This window comes from Macrobrachium nipponense, chromosome 37 (genome assembly GCF_015104395.2).
Source record: "Macrobrachium nipponense isolate FS-2020 chromosome 37, ASM1510439v2, whole genome shotgun sequence".
Classification (NCBI taxonomy): domain Eukaryota; kingdom Metazoa; phylum Arthropoda; class Malacostraca; order Decapoda; family Palaemonidae; genus Macrobrachium; species Macrobrachium nipponense.
Window position 1 is genome coordinate 35,953,603 of NC_061097.1, and position 25,566 is coordinate 35,979,168.

The window sequence follows — 25,566 nt, forward strand, 5'->3', positions numbered from 1 at the left end:
TTTTACTAAGCTCATTTTGATATGCGTATGTACATTGATGTAACTTTCCTTATTATCTTATATATATTATATATATACATACACGTATATACCTGTAATTATATACCACTTATATTACACTATATGTATATCCACATATATACATAGTATATATATACATATATATATATATATATATAAACATATATATATATACTATAATATATATATATATATATATATCTATATAATATTATAATATATATCTATATCTTATATAAATGATATCTATATAGATATATATATATATATATATATACTATAATAAAATATTAAAAAAAAATAACTGACACCACAAGATCATTCACATAATAAATAAACAGCATGACCTCTTGGACAACAGAAAACCTCAAAACTAACAATATCAATCTTCTCCTTACACAGTAACTGCAGTTGACGTTCTCCGTCTTAAAGTATTGAGCCAACGTACGTAAAAGTTACTGAATCCACATTGAAGCAACAACGAAACAACCTAAGAATCTTGGATGTTATTGTTGTTTTCAGTCGATTTGTTGATGTTTCCTCGAACGTCCTGGGCATAAACACTCGCGTGAAGGACACGCCCCTTTTTGCTTTGTTTACATTTGAAGCCAGCCGAGACTTCTTCTTCTTCTTAGTTTCTCGTATTTGACTCGTTACTTCATCACACAGCCGCGCTACCTCTATTGTCATTGACGCCTCTACGGGATCATTGTAACCCATTTCCACACACAGACACGTCAAAACTGTTCCTACCTACAGCGCGAAACTGTTCACCAGGAAGTCATTTGTCTTCTTGAACTGTCTGGTAAACTGTCGACATTTCTTTTCCTGAAAACGACAAAGTGAGTCTAAAACGCGTCTTTCCCGAACCACTTCGACACTTTGAAAGTTATCTGGAGAATCTGTTCTTCTTCTTGGGGTTATAGTGTCCTTCTCCGAGTTATAACTCCACATGTCTCATGCAGGCATTTTCAAGACTATTTTAAGCTCGTTTTGGTCCTAGAACGTCACCAACGTATGGTGAGTTCTAAATAGTGTGTGAATCTGTTCAACGTTTCTTTTTTTTTCCAACATTCAAATCCAGCCAACGACAACATGAAACTATAAGCAACAATATCTTGTTTATTTGTTTTTTTCTTCATTAAGAAATGCTATATACTTTGAGCTCTATTGAAACATTCGTTTTTTCCTTTTTTTTCATTTTTTTTTTAGTTTTATCTACACAATACTTTGTTGCTTTCTAAGGACTTTCCATTTCTTTTTGAAGAGAGAGAGAGAGAGAGAGAGAGAGAGAGAGAGAGAGAGAGAGAGAGAGAGAGAGTAACAAGGGGAAGTTCTAGGCGACTCAAGACTGGCCTAGACCGACTCGAACCGCCTCTGACAGAAAGATACTACTCGAAGAAGAAGAAGAAGAAGAAGAAGAAGAAGATCCTTAGAACTCGGAGGAGCCGTGTGTCTGTCAGGTGTGGACCCCGAAGTGGGCGTGGCCGTGAGCGCGCGGGGTATCCGCCGCACCGGCGTAGCTTCCAAGGGCGACAGCACTGAGAGCGCCCTGGCAGAAGACGACGACGACGATGCCCAACACCGCCCACAACCAGAGGAAGACCGCCCTGGAATCCGAGGGAACTGGAGACAGGAGGTAGGCGAAGGAGGAGGACGCCCACAGGACCTTCCAGCCCAGCGCCGCCGACCTGGAAAGCTCTCCGCCGCTACCGGCCGCCAGTCCGTTGCTCCGGCCGCTGCTGGTGGAGCCGCCGGGGCTTCGGCTGGCTCCCGAGGGGCGGCCGCTGAAGGGGTTGGGGGGGCCGCCGCTCCCCCCACCGTGGATGAAGTTGTTCTCTTCCACCTGGTAGCCTGGAATGTCCGAGTCGATGTCTGGAAGGGCGTGAAATGAGAATAACTGACTGTAATTAATTATTAAATTTTATTAATAGTTACTGGAATTATTAACTTGTATTATTAGTTACTGGAAACGATATCAACACTGTAATTAACTATTAACTTTTGTGATTATTTAATAACTGCTGGAACATAACATCAAAATTGTAATTAACTATTAACTTTTGTGATTATTTAATAACTGCTGGAACATGACATCAAAATTGTAATTAATTATTAACTTTTCCGATTAGTTAGTAACTGCTGGAACATGACATTAAAATTGTATTTAACTATTATAACTTTTGTGATTATTTAATAACTGCTAGAACATGACATCAAAATTGTAGTTAACTATTAACCTCTGTGATTATTCAATAACTGGTGGAACACGACATCAAAATTGTAATTAACTACGAACTTTTGTTATTACTAATAGCTACCGGAAGCGATATAAAAAATGTAATTAATTATTAAGTAGAAGAAAAGGTATTCGGCAGTTAACTGAAATTTGACCTAACTATTAAGATGACTGAACACTTACTGGAAAATACATAATAATTATAAAATGAAATTAATACTTAATTGTTAAAGTAAGATTGGAATTATAATTAATGGTCAAGATGACGGAACAGTTACCGAAAAAAGCATAAAAATGACGAAATAATATTTTCCTATTTAATTGTTAAAAGAAGATTAAAACCATAACTGATATTTAACATGATTCAACACACGCTTGGAAAATTGCATCGAAATTGTGGAATAAAATAATTAATTATTAAAAAGATCATAAACGCGTCTGGCATAAAAATGGTTTTTTTAATAAGTAAAACAATTACAATGCCATTTGGTAGTTAATAAATTTATGATTTTTTACAGGCACTAAAATTGGCATATAAAAAATGGAATATATCTACATGGGATATATAAAAATATTATATATAAATAAAATAATAAAATAACCTATCTCACCACGAAGTTCATATTGCTATGAATGCTGATAATCGCTGGAAAATTAAATAAAATATATCATAAATAGTTTCGACGATTGAGCAGCTTACGCAGAGTGGAATAAAAATTATGCTAATCATTTAAAATGATTGGACAGCTGCTGGAATAAAAAAAATGAAAATTACAATGAACATAATAAAAAAACTGATTGGTAATTAAATTAAATTATAATCCCTCTCTCTCTCTCTCTCTCTCTCTCTCTCTCTCTCTCTCTCTCTCTCTCTCTTCTCGGGGCTCTCTCCACGGGCGTGCGTAACGTTCCTTGGGCTGGATATTCCCATTACTGACGTCTCATAAATAATAATAATAATATCTGTGTATGCTGGAAACAGACCTTCTTTCAAACGTGTTTTATTAAAAATAATGGCAGAATTCACAGAATTGATTTTATATGAAATTCTTTCAATTCTCCTTATAATATGTCTTTCTGGCACGCTGGTATTATAAAGCAGCTGTCCAGTATTAATCGTACTGTAGGCCGTCAACGGAATTTCAGGTCGGTGTTATCAAAGGCAACGGGATATCAGGGACAGGCTGGGGTCGTCAACAGGTATACAGGTGTGTCTGGTAGGTCGGGGACAGGCCGTAGTCGTCAGGTGTCTATCCGGTATTCCTTATGTTTTTCTTTTCTTGTTTTTTTCTTAAGACGTCTATATGTTTCGGCCACCTCGTTTGGCCATCTTCGGGACGGGATCGCTGAGTGCAGTGGTCTGTGTCGGATGGATTCACGCTATTTACTGCATTCACGGGGTTTGAGGAGATAGGTACCCCATTGAATAACCCCGAGCACGCCCTTCGCTCTCTGCTGGAAATATGGACCAAGAAGGCTCCCTTCGTTAACCGCCATGGCCATATGTACTTACAAATTGACGGTGTAGCGATGGGATCCCCCCCTCGGGGTCCTGTTTGCGAACTTTTATATGGGCATAGTGGAGAAGCGTGTCTTTAGGAGCATTAAGAAGCCATCTATATATAAGTAAGATATATAGATGACGCCTTCATCTAAACAGGAACGATGGCGGAGATCGAGGAAATGCGACAAGCCTTCCATACCTAATGCTGTCTACGTTTTACAATTAATGGCCGTCTTCCCTTCCAGGACGTCCTGGTTGAACAGAAGGAAGGTGCGTTCGCCACAAGGGTCTATACGAAGCCTACGAACCTGGGAATGTGTCTGAACGGCGAGAGTGAATGCCCTGATCGTTATAAGGACACCACCATCAGCGCCTACGTCAGGAGAGCTCTTTCCCATTGTTCAACATGGGCAGACACCCATAAGGAGATGGAACGTGCAGCCCAGGTCCTAGTAAACAACGGACACACCAACCGAAGCATCCAGAACGTCTTCAGGAAGAGCATGGAGAAATGGTACCTACAGGAACCCCGCCCAGACCCCCAGCAGAAAATTAATTTTTTCTACAAGGGAACCTTCCATCGGCGATATAAAGAAGACGAGAGAGCCCTACGGGAAATAATCAAGAATCACGTTTCCCCGACCGACAACAACAAGCAGATTAACTTGATCATATTTTATACAAGTAAAAAAACATGCAGTCTTATTATGAAGAATAACCCCGCGCCGTCGCAGGATCCCTTGAAGAGGACGAACGTCATCTACAGATACACGTGCCCAATCCGAGGATGCCTCGGAACTTACATCGGGATGACGTCAATGCGCCTCTCCAAGAGGATCTCCTGTCACGCGCAGGAAGGAACGATATTTCATCATGCAAGGACTGCACGTAAGAAAAGAATCCGCCGCAGCGACATCGTCGGTAACTTCTAGGTTATCGACCAAGCACCCGATCTACGTCGTTGGCGAATCTTAGAAGCGTTGCACATCGGGAGGGAGAAGCCCAGTATGAACGTCACACAGGAGACCTTCCTCCTCCCCACCGCCATCAAGAGAACAGCAGCAGACAACGCCCCACAACGACCGTCGCAGCAGGATGATAGAAGCGTTAGCTCTCATCCTGAGGGGGTCCCAGTAACGCTGAGGGGGATTGAAGCTAAGGCTCTCGCCCTGAGGACGACAGTAGCACGCCCTTCGAGGGGACCTCCACCATCACCAATAAGGATGAGGCTCTGCCCACGAAGAGGACGGTATCAGGCCAAAATCCCCCGGAGGACAAAATCCCCTTTGCCAGAATTCCCCGTTTTCTACCGTTTGCTTGTTTTTCAAACAAGGCAAAATTTTTATTACTAACAGCTACATTAACTAAATCTTACTGTCATAGCAGTACAGTGCAGTCGTTTGCTCATTTTTCTGAAAATGCGACATAGTTTTTTAAAACTTACATAGTTAGTTTAACTAAATCTTCTTACAAAGAGTTCATTTTGGAAATCACTTTAGTACTTCCACCCATAGAAGATGGAGTTTGTGAAGAGCAACAAAGGAGAGGTGAGATTGCATCGTGAAGGATATATTGACGTTAAACACTGCACTATTACCGGATAAGACCCAAACAACTTATAACAGATTTATACAAGAAGTAAAAATCTTGACAAATTGCTCGCCTGCGAGTGCAATGATCGATTTTGAAAGAACAATGCTGAATACTTTGATAGCGTACTTTCCTGAAGTCGATGTTAAAGGCTGCGTTTTTCATTTGTGCCAAAATATTTATAGAATGCAATAAATAGCGTGAATCCATCCGACACAGACCATTGCACTCAGCGATCCCGTCCCGAAGATGGCCAAACGAGGTGGCCGAAACATGTAGACGTCTTAAGAAAAAACCCAGAAAAGAAGAACATAAGAAATACCGGATAGACACCTGACGACTACGGCCTGTCCTCGACCTACGAGACACACCTGTATACCTGTTGACGACCCCAGCCTGTCTCTGATATCCCGCTGCCTTTGATAACACCGACCTGAAATTCCGTTGACTACCTACAGTACGATTAATACTGGACAGCTGCTTTATAATACCAGCGTGCTAGAAAGACATATTATAAGGAGAATTAAAAGAATTTTATATAAAATCAATTTGTGAATTCTGCCATTATTTTTCATAAAATAATAATAATAATAATAATAATAATAATAATAATAATAATAATAATAATAATAATAATAATAATAATAATAATAATAACCATGCAGAAGAGTGTGCTCCTAGAAACAGCGCACATAGTAAGAAAAGAGATGGACTCCTAAGGAAGCAGGATGCAACCCGGAACCCCACACTATAAAAACACCCAGTCGAATAAAATCAGACATAGTGGATAGACAAAAAAAAAAAAAAAAAAAAAAAAAAAAAAAAAAAAAAAAAAATAATAATAAGATAATAATAATAATAACTTATACTTCCTACTTTCATTAGCATTTACCTTCTCACGAGAGAAAATTACAGTAATTAATTAGTGGCGAAGCAAATGCGAAGAAAGGATGCAATTACGGCAAGTGGATAACATTACAATAACGAAAGGAAATAATAAGATTGGACAGAAATGAAGAGTATGAACATTTACATTCGTAAGAACATCAAGAATAGCAGTCTTGAGATTATTTATGGAATTTGATCTGTACTTGAAGAACAAAAGCAGGAAATCTCGACGAGAGAGAGAGAGAGAGAGAGAGAGAGAGAGAGAGAGAGAGAGAGAGAGAGAGAGAGAATTTCATCTGATTTCAACCATTCTCCGTAGAATACACCTTAAGAATATTTATTTGTTCCGTCCTTAAAGAATACACGCATGAGTAACTAACGAGAGAGAGAGAGAGAGAGAGAGAGAGAGAGAGAGAGAGAGAGAGAGAGAGAGAGAGAGAGAGAGAGAGAGAGAGGGATTATCCTACTAAAATTTTTATTATCATTATTAAAAATGAGAGACAATCATCTCTAGATTCAGCTCTTGTTTATACAAATGGGACCAATCATGGAAATCTCGAAAAAGATTCTTTTATTAATAATAAATTTCTAACCTACATCTGGGATCGAACCCAGGACTCCCAAATGAGAGTGTGTTAGAAATTTATTATTTACATTACATACGTGATTATTATTATTATTATCATTATTATTATTATTATTATTATTATTATTATTATTATTATTATTATTATTATTATTATGTGAAAATGTTAGAAATTTATTATTTACATTTCTTGCGTGATTAATATTATTATTATTATTATTATTATTATTATTATTATTATTATTATTATTATTATTATTATTATTATTATTATTATGTGAAAACGGGGAAAATGGATCACCAAGGAGGGAATTATTGCAATATAAAATGAAATTTAAAATAAATAAACAGTATAACAAGAGTAAAACATAGGAGAAAGAGTAATAGAAAACACAATCAAACATCAAACCAAGAAATATATAAAAACAGTAAAATATCGAGGCAAAACTAAACAATATCCCATACTAACGGAACAAAGATCTCATTCATTCACTATCTGGTCGCGTACAACCAGGACGGTATTGAACCTTGCTAAGCACCAATCTCCACCTGATGACAGACAATTAAGGTCTCTCATCTTACGTCACTGGGACTCACCTGGGCGAAGCCATGGGTCCACCAATCTCTCGTCGCTGCGATGCTCGGGTCGAAGAACTGTTGGCAACAACAAGTCGGAAACATATTAGCAAGAATGAAGGGAAATTTTCGTGGAGAATGGTTTCAAAGATTGCGCAAGTGTTGAAAAGATTTGGTTTCAAGATTGCGCAAATGTTGAAAAGATTGGTTTCAGGAATGCGCAAAAGTTGAAAGTGTAGACAGGATTTGTTTATAATTTTTACAACTCTTCCAAAACTGTTTTTCATTGAGTATATTATCTTTTGGGGATCTTGCCTAAATGTGACCTAAAATGGACAAAGGGTTTTAACCAAGTATGTACCCACCTTTGGGGATGACCGTGAAAACATAAACAAAAGACTGTCAATATCATCAATATAATGACCACCAAAGAAATATATTAGTCTTAGGAGAGACACCACTTATTTTTTATGAAAACCTCTCATTGAAGACTACATAACAGAAAGCTCTCTCTCTCCCTTTCTCTCTCTCTCTCTCTCTCTCTCTCTCTCTCTCTCTTTCTCATTTACATCAGCCTCACGAATTATTACTAAATAATCTTCCACTCTCTCTCTCTCTCTCTCTCTCTCTTCTCTCTCTCTCTCTCTCTCATTTACACCATCCTCAGAAATTATTCCTAAAGAATCTTCCACTCTCTCTCTCTCTCATTTATATCAGCCACACGAATTATTTTCTGGAACACTCTTCCTTGCCTTGGCCAATACCCAAAACATTCCAGTATATTAACGAATGTGCTTTCTTTTCCCAGTCAGGCCCATACTTTCTCCAGGCGAGCTTTCTCTAACGCTACCCCTACAAGTGCTTTCGCCTTTCACTTCCATCGAAGTTCGTTTACTCTGGTGTATATATATACTTTCTCTTTCGCAAATTCCGCTGCGCAATTTTCCTCCAAAAGGGAAATTCTGTTCGGAGGGAGATTGTTCAAACAAACCCCCCCCCACCCCACTCATATACTGTTCTCTACACTTTATCTTTCCAGGGTTGTTCCCTGCTACCGTGAAATCTCGCCCCCCCCCCCCCCCTTTTTTTGTGAAAGTGGCCCGGGCAGGAGTCGAACCATGTTTTATGGTGAATAAATTTTATGATGGATAAATTTGATGATGGATAAATATTGTGATAAATAAATTTTGTGATGGATAGATTTTGTGATGGATAAATTTTGTGATGGATAGATTTTGTGATAAATAAATTTTGTGATGAATAAATTTTATGATTGATAATTTTTGTGATAAATAAATTTTGAGATGAATAAATGTTATGATGAATAAATTTTTTGTGAAATGAATTAAACATTGATTGAATTGGAGTAAAATATTGTGAACGGAAATAAATTTTTGTTGTGATGGATTAGATTTTTGTGATAGATAAATTTGATGAATAAATTTTGTGATGAATAAATTTTATGATGGATAGATTTTGTACTGAATAAATTTTGTGATGAATAAATTTGATGATGGATAAATTTAGTGATAAATAAATTTTATGACGAATAAATGTCATTATGGATAAATTTTGTGACAAATAAATTTGATGATGGATAGATTTTGTGATGAATGAATTTTGTGATGAATAAATTTGATGATGGATAAATTTAGTGATAAACAAATTGTGAGATGAATAAATTTTATATGGACAGGTTTGGTGATGGATAAATTTTGTGATGAATGAATTCCATGGTGGATAAATTTTGTGACGAATAAATTTCATGATGGATAAATGTCATGATGAATAAATTTTGATGAATAAATTTCTAAAACTTATATGAGTAAATTTTATGGCGAAAATTTTTTATAATGAATAAACCTTAAAATTATATATATGGAATTTTATGACGAATAAATTTTTATGATTTGCATGAATAAATTTCATGATGAATACATTCTATATTGAACAAATTTCATGATGAATATATTTAAAAAATTTTATATGAATAAATTTTAAAATTCAATAAGAACGCATTTTTTTACGGATAAATCTTATGATGAAAAAAATTTATGACGAATAATTCTCATATTAATACATTTTATGCTAAATACATTTTATAATGAACAAATTTTACGACGAATCAATTTTAAGATAAATAGAATAAATTTTATGAGTAAATTTCATAACGAACAAATTTCACGATGAATAAATCTGATGACGAGTTATATACGTATAACGTCACAATTAAGCGACTTCCTCTACTGTGGGTGGCTCCATACAACTGTCGGCAAGATTCCCTGTCACAATGGATCCCGAGCTGGAAGAAACGACTTAGGCAATCACCCACTAGTTAGTCAACTGTGGCGGGTTGCAGAATGATAAAATGTTGATACCTTCATAATATATTTAATTAGATATTTATATAAAACTTCCTATCTGTTTGTAATCGTCTTATCGATATAAATTTTCAGCTTACATATTTCAATTCTCTCTCTCTCTCTCTCTTCATATACAAACCGGAGGCATATCCCCCCAACCCCTCTATCCCTACCCGCCCTCCGTATATCCCCCCGACCCACGGAGTCCCCCAACGCCCCCCCCCCCCCCCCCACCCAAAGGAACTCGTGTTGGCACAGACAGATATTGAAGGGTTAAATTGGCTGTTGGTCTGTTGGTTAAAGCTGATGATGTGACGGATTGATGAGTTTCTTTGGGGATTGGGGGGGGGGGGTTTCCAAAAGGCGCCCGGGGGTGGGGAGGAGGAAGGGGGGGGGGAAAGAAATATTGGGCCGCTGAAGAAGAAGAAGAAGAAGTATAAGTAACTGGAGCGGAAAGACGAAGTAGAATGGAAAAGGAAGGGGAAAAGAAGAAGAAGGACGTAGAATCGGGGAAGAAAGAAGATGAAGGTAGAATGGGAAAAGGAAGTAACGGTAGAAGAAGAAGAAGAAGAAGAAGAAGAAGTAGATGGAGGGAGACGAAGTAGATGGAAAAGGAAGTAGATAGAAGAAGAAGAAGAAGAAGAAGAAGAAGAAGAAGGAAGTAGATGGAGGAAGACGAAGTAGATGGAAAAGGAGAAGACGTAGATGAGAAGACGAAGAAGAAGGAAGAAGAAGTAGAAGAAGTAGATGGAATAGAAAGTAGATGGAAGAAGAAGAAGAATAAAAATACGAAGATTAGAACTGTTAAATTTGAGCATTTGAAATGAACTGAAAGTACTGTCCTTAAATCGTTGAAGCGTTTCATTAAAAACTAACCAAAAATTTACCATTATGTTTTTTTAATTAACTGAATACAGAATTTAGGACAAAGGCCAATCACTGGAACCTACGAGGTCATAAATAAGTCTTCAAGCCATAGCAGATCTCAATTGTGCGAGAGAAAAGCTAAAAGAAAGAGAGAAAAGCTAAAAGAAAGAAAGAAAAGCTAAAAGACAGAGAGAAAAGCTAAAAGAAATAAAGAAAAAAAAAAACTCACTGGGTAAAAAATAGACACACTGTAGCCTCGATATGAGTCTAGCGTTCCACTAGACCCCAGCCGACTGACCACCTGCAGCTGGTGCTGCTGCTGTTCGGGGTGGATTGATATTGCCTTTTGCTCGGACGGCTGCGAAATTTCCGGCTAATTGACCCTGATGAGGTCAAAATTCCCCCTCGACCCCATTCTTTCACGTACGGATTAAAAGGCGTTCGGGTTCTGACGGACAATGTTGCCATATTAGGTGTCAGGACTCAAGTGCTGCTCGATTTTCTCTTGGCTGGCTAATGGACTTGGAATGGCCTATAAAATTTAGGCCAGAGGCCAGTCGCTGGGACACACGAGGTCATTCAGCTCCGAAATGGAAAACTGAGAGTACAGAGGTTTGAAAGGTGTAACAGGAAGAAAACCTCAAAGCAGTTGCACTGTGAAACAGTTGTCAGGAGAGGCTGGAAGAAAGATGGTACAGTAAAATGAATGAAAGAGGTTGCAGTTAGGTGCAAAGAACATTAAGTAATGCCTACAGTGCACTGCGTGAGGTGTACTGCGGCAATACACCCCTACTGAGTTGATTAATGGATTAGAATTGTCTGAGGACATTAGACTGATCTGGTTACACACTTGCTCATCGCCAGAAATACTACAAATACATTTGGAGATTAGAAATAATATTTTTTAGCTGATTAAGGGGAAATATGTTGGCAGCAAAGATCTATATAGACTAAAGGAACCTTTAGTGGCCGAAGGGAAACAAAGGAACTACAGGAAATTCCAAAAAGGACTGTGGGAGATTCAAGACGTCAGTTGGGGGCTGGAAATGGTCAAGAAGGCTGGAAAAGACAAAGAGATCTTAGTGTAGGGATAAAGGCGTAGGCTTCAGGTGCTGAAGAAAAGGGAGGGGTGTGTGTGGGTCTGACTGGGACTGGACAGAGCATGAAAGGATGAAGAGGGCTAAGGAAGTTGAAGGGTCCCCTGAAGGAGCTGAAAGGGACTAGGGACTGGTAAAGGCGAAGGGTATAAAGAGGAGAAGGGTCTGATGAGTCGAAGGTGACTATGGGGGAGGGGGGGGGGGGGGAGGGGGACTGAAGGGGCACCTTTGCATCGCAGAGATGAAGGAGACTGGAAATCTCTTCCAGAATCCAGACTTTAGTGGTTGCAAAATTTTTTTGGAGGAAGACTGTCAATGTCAAGGACTCTGGAGGGAGAATTAAGAGTTATATTGACTCTGGAGGATCCTTGAGGGTCTAAGGAGGCCTTACGGACAGGGAGGGGCCTCAAGGAGGCTTGAGAAGGTACAGGTGACCTTGAGATAAGGAATGAGTGGATCCTACTAAGATGGCTGTTGGAAGGACCTCCAGTCCTATTAGGGAAGGAAGGTGGAAGAGAGAGAGGGAGAGAAGAGAAGGATAGAACTACGATGGGGGGGTGGGGTAGGGAAGGGGGAAGGGAGGAAGTGGGAGGAGGCCTACAAGCCAACCCTTCCCCTCCGTCCCCACCCACCCCACCAGAATGAAAAAAGGGGGGTCAACACCGTCAGGAACCCCTATCAATCTGCATTCAGGTATTTCAAAAACTCTACGGGTTTTGCGCCGACACGATCCGAACAATATTTTATTCGGGAAATAGTAGTTTGTTGCCCAGTCTTCTGCGCGATGGGGAGCGTTTGTGTGTGTTTGTGCTATGTGTGTGTTTACTTCGGTCGATGGGGAGGGGGGGCGGGGGTATGAGGGGGGTTGAGGGAGGAGGGGAAAGGCCAGTCGACGCACTGAGGGCAAGTGATTTTTCAGTACGGTCAAATTTTGCATGGGAGCTGTGTTATTTCATACGGCGCGTTTTGTGTTTTTCTTTCAATAAAATGACGCTCAGTAACACAAGTTATTCATAAAGGTTTGTCGTTTTTTTTCCATCGGAAATTAATAAAAGCCGATCGCTTTTTGTAGTGAGTGTGTGTGTGTGTGTGTGTATATGTCTATATATATATATATATATATATATATATATATATATATATATATATATATATATATGTATATATAATATATACACGTATAAATATATATTATAAATGTATATATGATACTTTCACGGCATATCAATAAATCGTTGAGAGAGAGAGAGCGAGAGAGAGTTTCGAACTAGGTGACTACGTATATGCAATAAACAGTGAAATAATTTTCCTCTGTTGTAGACAACCATGCCGAGAGAGAGAGAGAGAGAGAGAGAGAGAGAGAGAGAGAGAGAGAGAGAGAGAGTTATAAAAGCTGACCAAAATAAGCTCGAACCAGGAAAATGCGAAACATTACTATTTCCTAAATTCTGACAAAAGAATGCAAATTTACGTCCCCTCCAAAGAGAGAGAGAGAGAGAGAGAGAGAGAGAGAGAGAGAGAGAGAGAGAGAGCCTCACTTTTGTCTTTTCAGCGGGACACACGAATAGAAAGAAAAGATCATTCCCTCTGTATTACGATCCCAGAGTAATGGGTATCGGCGGATTCTTTCGTACCGTCACTTTATACACTTCTTCGATATAATGCATGCTTCTCCCCCAAGACTTCCTCTCTCTCTCTCTCTCTCTCTCTCTCTAAAATCTATAAAACATGCTTTAGTACTCCGATAACATATGCTTTTTTTTTTCTTTTTCCTCTTCGGGTTTTGTGATACGATAACACGGGCGTTGGCGTTCAAATTTCATATAGAACAGCTCGAACTGCATTATTCAATACTGCTTCACACTGGGCTCTAAAAGAGTTTTCCTTTCTCTCTCTCTCTCTCTCTCTCTCTCTCTCTCTCTCTCTCTCTCTCTCTCTCAGTCGTCATCCTTGGAGCTCCTAGTTAATTCCTAATTTATTTTTGAGTCAGATTTATCATTACTTTCATTATCAGTCTCTCTCTCTCTCTCTCTCTCTCTCTCTCTCTCTCTCTCTCTCTCTCTCTCGTAAATCTACTTCCTTCTCATTCTGCGGATTTAAAATAATAAAGACGAAAATAAATAAAAGTATTCTTACTTTTTAAAAGTATAAAGGATCTCTCTCTCTCTCTCTCTCTCTCTCTCTCTCTCTCTCTCTCTCTCTCTCTCTCTCTCTGTCCCCCGTCGCCAACAGGAAAAGGGAAAACCACTAACATATGCAAAGAAGGTCTGTGGAAACCGGGATCCTCCCCCTTTCCCCAGACCCCCTTCCCAACCCCATGCCCCATCTTCCCCCTTGGGGCATCAGTGCCACGATCACACTTATCATAGATGCAAATGATTTGATGCCCCAAGAAAGGAGGAGAAGGAGGGGGAGGAGGAGTAGGAGGGAGATGTCTTGGGGGAAGAAGGAGGAGGAGGAGGAGGAGGAGGAGGAGGAGGAGGAGGGTAGTAGATATGGTTAGGGTAGGGTGTGGTGGTTGGAAGGTAGGAGATGAGAGAGAGAGAGAGAGAGAGAGAGAGGAGAGAGAGAGGGTTTCTTATCTCACGCCCATTCTCTTTCCCTCTTTGTTTATTTTACTCATCTCACATTTTATTTGACTTCATCTCTCTCTCTCTCTCTCTCTCTCTCTCTCTCTCTCTCTCTCTCTCTCTCTCCCCATTAATTTTTTTCTCTCTCTCACCATTAATCTTTCTCTCTCACACATTTCTGGTTCCCTGTTTTCCTCCTCTTGCAATTTATCACTGAATATTCTTATTTACTTACACATCATCATCATTATTCCCTCTCTCTCTCTCTCTCTCTCTCTCTCTCTCTCTCTCTCTCTCTCTCTTATCTATCAGTCACGTAGTGGCAGACTGGCTATCGAAGGTTGTAAAACTAGTAAGTGAACACGGAGGAACTGAGTGAATTCCAAAACCTGTCAATGGCAGAAAACAAACGGGCTCCCATGTTTGCTGGGCCTGATCATCTGTCTACCCAGCTGTTTGTAACGTCAAGAAAATGGGCGTATGTCAAGCAGTCTCAACCGTAAGCGAATAAGATCGTATGGTTTTATATATATATATATATATATATATATATATATATATATATATATATATTATTAAGATTTTTGCTTTTAATATTCTTTCTTCCCTTGTAAATTGAGCAAATAATGTGAATTCTTTACAGTTTTCTGTAAAAGGAAACTACTGAGTTGGATATTTGTCTGTCGGTCCACACTTTTTCTGTCCACCCTCAGATCTTCAAAACTACTGTGGCTAGAGGGCTGCACATTTGTATGTCGATCATCCACCTTCAAATCATCTAAAATGCTAAATTGCAACTATCCAGCCTCAGTATATTTTATTTAAGGTTAATGATGACATAATCGTGCGTCTGGCAACAATATAGGACAGGCCACGCCGGGCCATAGTTAGTTTCATGGGCCACGGCTCATAATACGCTGTGCAGAAAACTCGATCACGTCGAAGAAAGTTCAGCGCGCTTAGTTTTTTTTTTTATTTAAAATTTCGAACTTCGAACACCTCCCCAGTTTTAACATTACAATTCCGACCTCTGCAAATCAACCCCATTCAATCTTAAACCCATCAATCATTAATGTGATGTCCAGCTATACAACTGTCAACTTCCAAATCCTCTATATCAACCAGACTCAGTGAATACTTTATAGTTATATATTTCCTGTTCAACTTTCAGTTCCAAGCAGTATTCAATCACCTTTCGCGAAAACACGCTTTCTTTTATGACCTACACTAAAATAACTAATTCACCTCTGTCAATCTTCCTCAACCAATCAAAATTAACTTTCAACTGTTCAGTAATCCCCCTTATATAACAAGCAAACTGAATCCACTGTCAATCTTCCTCCACCAATCAAAATTAACCTTCAAACTATTCAGTAATCCCCCTTATATAACAAGCAAATTAAATCCCCTCTATCAATCTTCCTCAACCAATCAACTGTTCAATCTTCAACTGTTCAGTCATCCCCCTTATATAACAAGCGAACTAAATCCACTCTGTCAATCTCCCTCAACCAATCAAAATCAACCTTCAACTGTTCAGCAATCTCCCTTATATAACAAGCCAACTAAATCCCCTCTGACAATCTTCCTCAACCAATCAACTGTTCAATCTTCAACTGTTCAGTAATCCCCCTTATATAACAAGCAAACTAAATCCCCTCTGTCAATCTTCCTCAACCAATCAACTGTTCAATCTTCAACTGTTCAGTCATCCCCCTTATATAACAAGTGAACTAAATCCACACTCAATCTCCCTCAACCAATCAAAATTAACCTTCAAACTATTAAGTAATCTCCCTTATTTAACAAGCCAACTAAATCCCCTCTGTCAATCTTCCTCAACCAATCATAATTAACTTTCAGCAGTTCAGTAATCCCCCTTATATAACAAGCCAACTAAATCCCCTCTGTCAATCTTCCTCAACCAATCAACTGTTCAATCTTCAACTGTTCAGTCATCCCCCTTATATAACAAGCAAACTAAATCCACACTGTCAATCTCCCTCAACCAATCAAAATCAACCTTCAACTGTTCAGCAATCTCCCTTATATAACAAGCTAACTAAATCCCCTCTGTCAATCTCCCTCAACCAATCAAAATCAACCTTTAACTGTTCAGCAATCCCCTTATATAACAAGCGAACTAAATCCCCTCTGTCAATCTTCCTCAACCAATCATAATTAACTTTCAGCAGCTCAGTAATCCCCCTTATATAACAAGCTAACTAAGTCCCCTCTGTCAATCTTCCTCAACCAATCAACTGTTCAATCTTCAAATGTTCAGCAATCTCCCTTATATAACAAGCAAACTAAATCCACACTGTCAATCTCCCTCAACCAATCAAAATCAACCTTCAACTGTTCAGCAATCTCCCTTATATAACAAGCAAACTAATTCACCTCTGTTAATCTTCCTCAACCAATCAACTGTTCAATCTTCAACTGTTCAGTAATCCCCCTTATATAACAAGCGAACTAAATCCACACTGTCAATCTTCTTCAACCAATCAAAATCAACCTTCAACTGCTCAATCTTCAGATGTTCAGTAATTCCCCTTATATAACAAGCGAACTAAATCCTCTCTGTCAATCTTCTTCAACCAATCAAAATCAACCAATCAACTGTTCAATCTTCAACTCACTTGGTTCAATGTGGTTCTTCTCTTTGTTGTGATCTTCGTCTGGTTTGATCTTCATCAGGATTTCTGTGAAGGAGAGAAAATAGTCACGATTTTAATATAATTATCATCATCATCATCATCCGGAACTTGTGGTCTCATGTTGCATTATGAGAGAGAGAGAGAGAGAGAGAGAGAGAGAGAGAGAGAGAGAGAGAATACAAGCAAACATTACGGGAAGGAGAGAGAGAGAGAGAGAGAGAGAGAGAGAGAGAGAGATAAAACAAGCAACATTAGATGAAGGAGGGAGAGAGTGAGAGAGAGCAAGCAACGGAGGAAGGGGAGAAAGTAAGCAATCAAGCAGAGAGAGAGAGAGAGAGAGAGAGAGAGAGAGAGAGATGCAAGCGAAAGAAAGAAAACATTACGGGAAGTAGAAAGAGAGAGAGAGAGAGAGAGAGAAAGAGAGAGAGAGAGAGAAAGAGAGAGAATACAAGCAAACATTAGAGGAGAGAGAGAGAGAGAGAGAGAGAGAGAGAGAGTTCTCAGTCCCTGAGATCTACTGACAGATAAAAGATATTATTGGTAAATAACCCTAGCCTTAACAGCGAGTGATCCCTAGATCGATCCCAACGGAGGGACTTATTTATCAGTTTCCTAACAAATATGTTGCGGGCCTGTTGATCTAAGTAGATAAATATGTACCTAGTGGTAAGTCGATTGTGGTGAGTGTGGAATAGGTAGGGGAGGCATCCAACCTCCTCCTCCTGCAAACCTGTTTGTCCGCCCCGGATGGAAGCAGGGTAGGTAGGGGATTGGGAAGGTAGGGGGAATTTTAATTTTTTTTTTAATTCGTCCTTCTCCTTAGCTTTGAGAAAAATACCAGATGGTCTCACGAGTATTACAAGGGTTCAAAATATTATTGGAGCATCACCGAGTATTTCAGGAATATTCTCGATATTAATGTAAATATTGTTATAAGAATCTGTACAAAGACCAAGAACTATTCCCGTCCCATCTGCTAAGCTTTGGGAATACTCTTCACGACGAGTATTCCATGTGAGTATTCCAGTAAATATTAGTGGGTATTCCAAGTGAATATTCCACTGGTTATTCCAGTTAATATTCCAGTGGGTATTCCAGTGGATATTCCTTGGACTATTTCAGTTAGTATTAGAGTAAATATTCAACTGGTTATTCCAGTAAATATTCCAGTGGGTATTCCAGTGGATATTTCTTGGACTATTCCAGTTTGTATTACAGTGAATATTCCAGTTGATATTGCAGAGAAAGTTCCACTTTGTATTCCAACGAGTATTCCAAAGAATAGCTCAGTGGTTGGGTATTCCACTCAGTAGTATGTTAGCATATTTTCCAATGAATATTCCAGTGAATATTCCAGAGAATAGCCTAGTGGGTGGGTATTCCACTAAGTAGTATTCCAGCATACAGTCCAATGAACACTCCAGTGGATATTCCCGTGCATATTCCAGTGAACATTTCCCTGATCATACAAGTGGGGCATCCAGCGAATATCCCACTACATATTCCAGCAAATATAGCAGAGGGCACCCCGGTGAATATTCCAGCGAGTATTTCTCCAAGCTCCCTTGCTGTAGAAGAATTCCAGCGCCTGGAAATAAACACTTTGATCATCTGAAGCCGCCTATTGCATTTTCATGCAGGCGTCAAACGAACTGGAAGTCTCATAAATGGAAGAACGTGAAGGTCCTTCGACTGAAAAGGGACGCCATCTACCTCCGTCTCTGATGGCAGCTTCCCTTTCCTTCTGAGTCTATATAATTCATTTTCTCCTCTCTCTCTCTCTCTCTCTCTCTCTCTCTCTCTCTCTCGAGGGGATTTTAGAGAATTCCTGATGCGTAGTTAACCTTTTCCTTTCTCTCTCTGTCTCTGTCTCATACATACATACATACATACATATATATATATATATATATATATATATATATATATATATATATATATATATATACAAATATAAACATAATGTACATATGTGTATATATTATATATATATATATACATATATATTATATATATAATATATATACAAATATAATATAACCTATATCTACATCTACCTTTGTATACTCCATGAATACGGTCTTCAGCTGAAAATAAAATTCATTATTATTATTATTATTATAATATAAATATGTGTGTGTGTGTGTGCTTGCAAGAACATGTGCGTGCGAGAGTACACGCGTATGTGTACATAGTACAAAGGTAACGAATATCCTAATGGATTTGTTGGGAGAAAGAGAGAGAGAGAGAGAGAGAAAAATAAACGTTTATTAAAATTGTACAGAAAACAAAAGACAATCACTTTGAAAGCGTTTGGATGTATCTTTCATGCGGACGAACCTTCACGTCCTTTGGAAAATAAATTCTCAGAGAGAGAGAGAGAGAGAGAGAGAGAGAGAGAGAGAGAGAGAGAGAGAGAGTCCTTTTCCTCCCATTATTCATTATTGTTTTTATGTCATTTAACTATTTGCCTTTATATGGAAGTGTACAGTAATTACTATGAGAGAGAGAGAGAGAGAGAGAGAGATGAGTTTATCTTAGCCATCCGATTTAAAATCCTCCCTCAAACTTACTGATCTCTGTGTCTCACCCTGCCTATCTTATCTTATTTTATCTCTCTCTCCTCTCTCTTCTCGGTCTCCTCCTATCATTCCCTATCTTTCTATCACCATCATCATCACCATCGTCACGCTTCCTCTCTTCCCCTTTTCTCGGGGACTTCGTTTCTCCCTCCCCTTTCACTCGTTTCTGCTTTGCCCTCCCTTTCATTCTCTCACTCTCTCTCTCTCTCTCTCTCTCTCTCTCTCTCTGGCATGTCTGTATCTTGTGCGTGGATTTGTTTATCTAAATTTTAATTTGGTAGTTTTCTGTCTGTCTGTCTCTCTTCTTAAATTGGCTTCTATTAGAAGTAATGCATTCTCTTTTTCTCTTTACCGCTTCTACATTATCAATATTCCGCGTCTCTCTCTTCTCTCTCTCTCTCTCTCTCTCTCTCTCTCTCTCTTTTCGCAAACAATCAATGAATGTAACTTTAAACGTTAAAATCTCAAGTAATCAAAATCGCTTTACCAAATGAAAATAAACAAATATAATAAAATCTTGAACAACTGCAAACAACTGAGATAAAATACAAATTAAATATGACGTTAAAAAATTTATTTAAACAAAAGCCAAATTCATTTTATCAACAAGGAAATATAGGGAGAATGTGAACATTAATGAGTATGTGTTTTAATGACTATGTGTTTGTGTGTGTGTGTGTTTGTGATCCGGACATATATGAAGCGCATGTGTATCTGTGTAGAATGTGTCTGTATACATTCATTGTATACCCTACGCTCACAGACACTTGTGTATCCATACGTTAATGAATGTAACATTGTATCTTCCTTGTATATCCTACACTCACAAAAACTTGTGTATTCAAATATGAATTGATGTGTAGAATATGTATGTGTATATTCCATGTATACCCTACACTCACAGACACCTGTGTATGCATGAGTGGGTGTAGCCATACGGAGCTGTATCAAAATACAGCCATTATTCAATACTACAGACGAATCTCTTCAATGCATAAGATATTTTTTTTTTCCACTTCCAAAAATACGTTCCCGGTTTTATCAAGTTATTCTTTTTATCTCCTTCTATTTTCCCCCATTCGCTCGCTTCCCTTTGCAATCTGTGCAAAAGAAAGAAAGAAAGAGAGAGAGAGAGAGAGAGAGAGAGAGAGAGAGAGAGAGAGAGAGAGAATATGAATAGTTGGAATAGTATAAGAAAGGCATAATGGGGATAAGAAATAAATGCATAATAAAGATATGAGAGAGAGAGAGAGAGAGAGAGAGAGAGAGAGAGAGAGAGAGAGGTGTTCGAACAGCAAGGAATAAAAATGCCAGAAAAAATCAGAAGGAATAAGATGCAGGCAAATAAATAGAACATAAGATAAGACCATAGCACAGGAAAATCACAGACGACCCAAAGGACATAAGAGAACTGACCGACGAAGAAGAAGAAGAAGAAGGAATAGAAGAAGAAGAAGGCTCAGAAAGATGAAAGAATGAAAAATAGCGCGAATGCAAAGCAGAAAGGGATGAAAGGCGGCCATATATATATACGAAAAGGGAGAAGGGAGGAAGATAGAATTTAAAAAAAAAAAGAATGATTCAAATCCGTATATAGCAAATACGTTCTTTTAAGATGATGGATATTCACCTCGGTGTTACGAAGGTGGAATGTGGAGCGCTCAGGTCATAATGGGTCAATGTTATGAATTGTGGAAAAGACTTGGGTTGGGTGTCTGTCTGTCCGTGGGGCGTAGTGGAGGGACGGGGGAAGTGGAAGTGGAAGAATATGGAAATGAATTACAGTGGTTCTTCACGTCTGTCTGTCAGTCTGTCTGTTTGGAGGTCCTTAAGAAAAAGCTACATTTCACTCTCTCTCTCTCTCTCTCTCTCTCGCTGTATTTCTTTCATCTATTACTATTCTCTCTGTCTCTCACTCTCTCTCTTCCTTTACCTCTCTCTCTCTCTCGCTGTATTTCTTTCATCTATTGCTATATTTCTTCATCCCCTCCCCCTCTCTCTCTCTCTCTCTCTCTCTCTCTCTCTCTCTCTCTATTTCTTTAACCCATTACTTTCTCTCTCTCTCTCTCTCTCTCTCTCTCTTCTCTCTCTCTCTTTCTTTAACCCATTACTTTCTCTCTCTCTCTCTCTATTTCTTTAACCCATTACTTTCTCTCTCTCTCTCTCTCTATCTACCCTTTAACATTACTTTTCTCTCTCTCTCTCTCTCGTCGCTCTCTCTCCTCTCTCTCTCTCTCTCTCTCTCTCTCTCTTTCTCCTGTTCTTTCACCTCTGTTACTCTCTGTATCCCTTCTCACCCCCCCCCCTTTCTCTCTCTCTCTCCCTCTCTCTCTTATCTCTTTCTTCCGTCCCTCCTTGTCCAACGTCTATCGCACGTTATTCAATTATCTCCTATCCACGGCCATCATTCCCCCTTTTCTCTTATTTATCTTTACCATCTTTTATTCCGTGGATTCTCCTGCCACCGGCCATTATATTTATCGTCCTCTGTAGTTTCCATTTCTCTATCTTTTATCACAGTTATCTTTTCCTTTCTGATTCTCCTCTTCGTTTTATATATATATATATATATATATATATATATATAATATATATATTATGTAATGTTATGTTTTATATTTTATATAATATATATCTATATATATATGTTGTATGTATGATATATATATTATATATATATATATATATATGTATATATACATATATATATATGTATGTATATATGTGTATATATATATATATATATATATATATATATATATATATATATATATATATATATAATATTATATATATATATATATATATATAATATATATGCAGTGGTTCTTCTTCACTATTCTTGTCCATTTCTAATTTATCAGCTTTTTTTTCTATAGTCTTTCATTTTCTTCATTTATCCATTTATTTGATAGTTCTCAGTTCAGCATTTTTTTTTTAAAGTCTGTTGAGTATTTCTATGATTCAGGTGAAGACGATGGTCAAGCTAGCTCTCTCTCTCTTCTCTCTCTCTCTCTCTCTCTCTCTCTCTCTCTCTCTATGATTTTTTTGGGAGATAATTGAAAACAAGATGCTTTTGTATATGATCAACTCACAAAGCTTTAAAAATGAATTCTATAATTTTTCATATGAAATATGTATATAGTAGTGCTTTTTTTATACAGAAAATATATATATATATATATATATATATATTATATATATATTATATATATATATATATAGATATATATAGATAGATATATAGATATATATATATATATTATAATTTCATGTTTGTACAACTTTCTAGTTAATCGTCTACAAAAACATCTTTTAATTTTTCTCCTAAAAAAATCAGATGTATAACACACAAACACACTCACACACACACACACACACACACACACACACATATATATATAGTATATATATATATATATATATATATATACTATAAATATATATATATGTCATATATATATATATATATATATATATATATATATATATATATATATATATACATATTGTAATGAACGTTTCCCATAATAGACGAATTTAGTGGTCCATGAATCTGTCTTTCTCTGTCTCTCCGTCTGACTCTCTCTCTCTCTCTCTCTCTCTCCCTCTCTCTCTCTCTCTCTCTGTCTCCTCACATCTCGGGGAACGTTAAAATTAGATGAAATGCAGGTGCCCCTTTCAGGGATGATTGAAATCTGACCTTAGAAGTAAAAAGTCAGGTGTTCCTGTCGCCTCCCGATTGTCTGATGTTGACGTCATTTATTGTGGCGTTAGTCATGTTCAGTTCAATTGTCGTTATCAGGTTTCTGGATGGTTAGTTATTATTGGTCGTTACGTCATGTTCATGTTACGATTAGTGGTCGTTATATTACGTTTTCTGGTACGTTAACGTCATAGCTTGTGGTCGTTACGATATGTTCATATTACGATTAGTGGTCGTTATATTTCGTCGTCTGGTACGTTTACGTCATAGCTTGTGGTCGTTTCGTCATGTTCAATTTACAATTAGTGTTCGTCATATAACGGTTTCTGGTGTGTTTAAGTAATAGTTTGAGGTCGTTACGTCATGTTCATTTTACCATTATTGGTCGTTATATCTCGGTTTCTGGTATGGTTACATCATAGCTCGAGGTCGTTACGTCACGTTACAATTAGTGGTCGTTATATCACGGCTTCTGGTATGTTTACATCATTTGTGGTCGCTACGTCATGTTCATGTTACGGTTAGTGGTCGTTATATCACGGTTTCTGGTAAATTGACATCATTACTTTTGGTCATTACGTCATGTTCATGTCACTATTAGTCGTCGTTACATCACGGTTTCTGGTACGTTTATGACATAGTTCGAGGTCGTTACGTCATATTCATGTTACAAAATTTGGTCGTTTATCAAGGTTTCTGGTATAGTTACGTCATTTCTTCCGGTCTTTACGTTATGTTCGTTACAAATAGTGGTCGTCATATCACGGTTTCTTGTACGCTAACGTCAAAGTTTGAGGTCGTTACATCATGTTCATGTTACAAAATAATGTCTTATATCAAGGTTTCTGGTTAGTGGTCGTTATATCTCGGTTTCTGGTATGTTTACGTCATAATTTGAGGTCGTTACGTCTCATGCTTATGTTGCAATTAGTGGCCGTTGTATTACGTTGTAGTTAGTGGTCGTTATGTCACGTTTCCCGGCACGTCGACGTCATCGTGGTCGTAACGTCGTGTTTATATGATGGCGGTCGTTCTATCACGTTTTCCTTCATGTCTACGTCATAGTCATACGCCATAGTCAGAGGCCGTTAACGTCACGTTTCCTGGCATGGTTAACTATGCCTCAAGATTCTAGGGATCATGAATTACGTAACGACCACAAGCTATTACGAAAACACACCAGAAAACATGATATAACGACCACTAATTGTAACATAGGTAGTGACCATGATGTCACTTTTTTTAGGGGGACATATTTTACCAGTATTACGGAATCACAAATCGTAGGTCGTCACTTCTGATATACAACAACACGCAGACAGATCTCACTCTTGGCAACACAAATAGACAGATAGACGGCGAAAATAAAAATAAAATAAAATACTCAATTGGCGGTTTATAATTGGTGAATTTTCTGACGTACACAACACACACAGGCCTCACTTTTGGCGACAACTCTACAGCACTTAGAACAAGGGCAGGTAGACAAATCTCACTCTTGGTAACAAATCATTAGACAGACAGAGAAAAAAAATCATTCATAGACATTGGTAGACAGATCTCACTCTTGACTAACAAATGCAAAGATAGACAGAGATTAATTTGTACAGGTTCGACTGACAGACAGACAGAAAATAATTCTTATAAACAGAGACAGAAAATAACTGGCATAAGTTTGATCGATAGACAGACAGAGACAGAAAATAATGCGTATAGATATGATTGATAGACTGACATAAATAATAGGTATAAGTTTGACTGATAGAGAAATAAAGACAGAAAATAATCCACATGAATTTGACTAACAGACAAAACATACATAAGCATAGAGACACGGACAAATAGAACGGGCCCCCCTCCCCCCGCCACAGAAAACCCCCACTCTTACCGTAGACAGACAGAGACAGAAATTAATCCACATGAATTTGATTGACAGACAGACAGAAGAAACAGATACAGCCATAGAAACACGGACAAACAGAACACAACCCACCCCCAGAAAACCGCCACCCTTACCGTACAGTCTGACGTTGCTGGCGGCTTCCCCGAGGGAGTTCTTGGCGGTGCAGACGTAGGTGCCAAAGTCCTCCGGCCGCAGGTTCCTCAAGGAGAGCTTCATGACGGTGGTGTAACCATCCCTGATCTCCTGGGTCTCCTGCCGGGTCGAGTTGATCAGCAGCTGGTCGCTGAAGCTCCAGAAGTGGACGGCGTTGGGGAAGGCGGCCACTTGGCACTCCAGGGTCACCGAGGTGCCGATCGGCGCCCCAACCAGCTGGTTGGGCACCGTTATGACTGGCTGGACTGGAAGAAGGAAAGA

General features: G+C 38.3%; 1 protein-coding gene across 2 annotated transcripts in view; it reads right to left on the minus strand.

Moving 5' to 3' along the window:
- Window positions 1-1,290: 1,290 nt before the first annotated feature.
- The window catches only part of LOC135209130 (neurotrimin-like), a 461,192-nt gene continuing 436,916 nt past the window's right edge, over window positions 1,291-25,566 (minus strand). For both annotated transcript variants that reach the window (XM_064241774.1, XM_064241773.1), the window contains exons 7-10: window positions 25,266-25,550; window positions 16,944-17,006; window positions 7,426-7,482; window positions 1,291-1,896 (exon numbers count right to left, since the gene is read on the minus strand). In XM_064241774.1, the coding sequence (XP_064097844.1) occupies window positions 1,481-1,896; window positions 7,426-7,482; window positions 16,944-17,006; window positions 25,266-25,550 (821 nt within the window). In that variant the 3' untranslated portion in view covers window positions 1,291-1,480. The remainder of the gene's footprint in view (window positions 1,897-7,425; window positions 7,483-16,943; window positions 17,007-25,265; window positions 25,551-25,566) is intronic.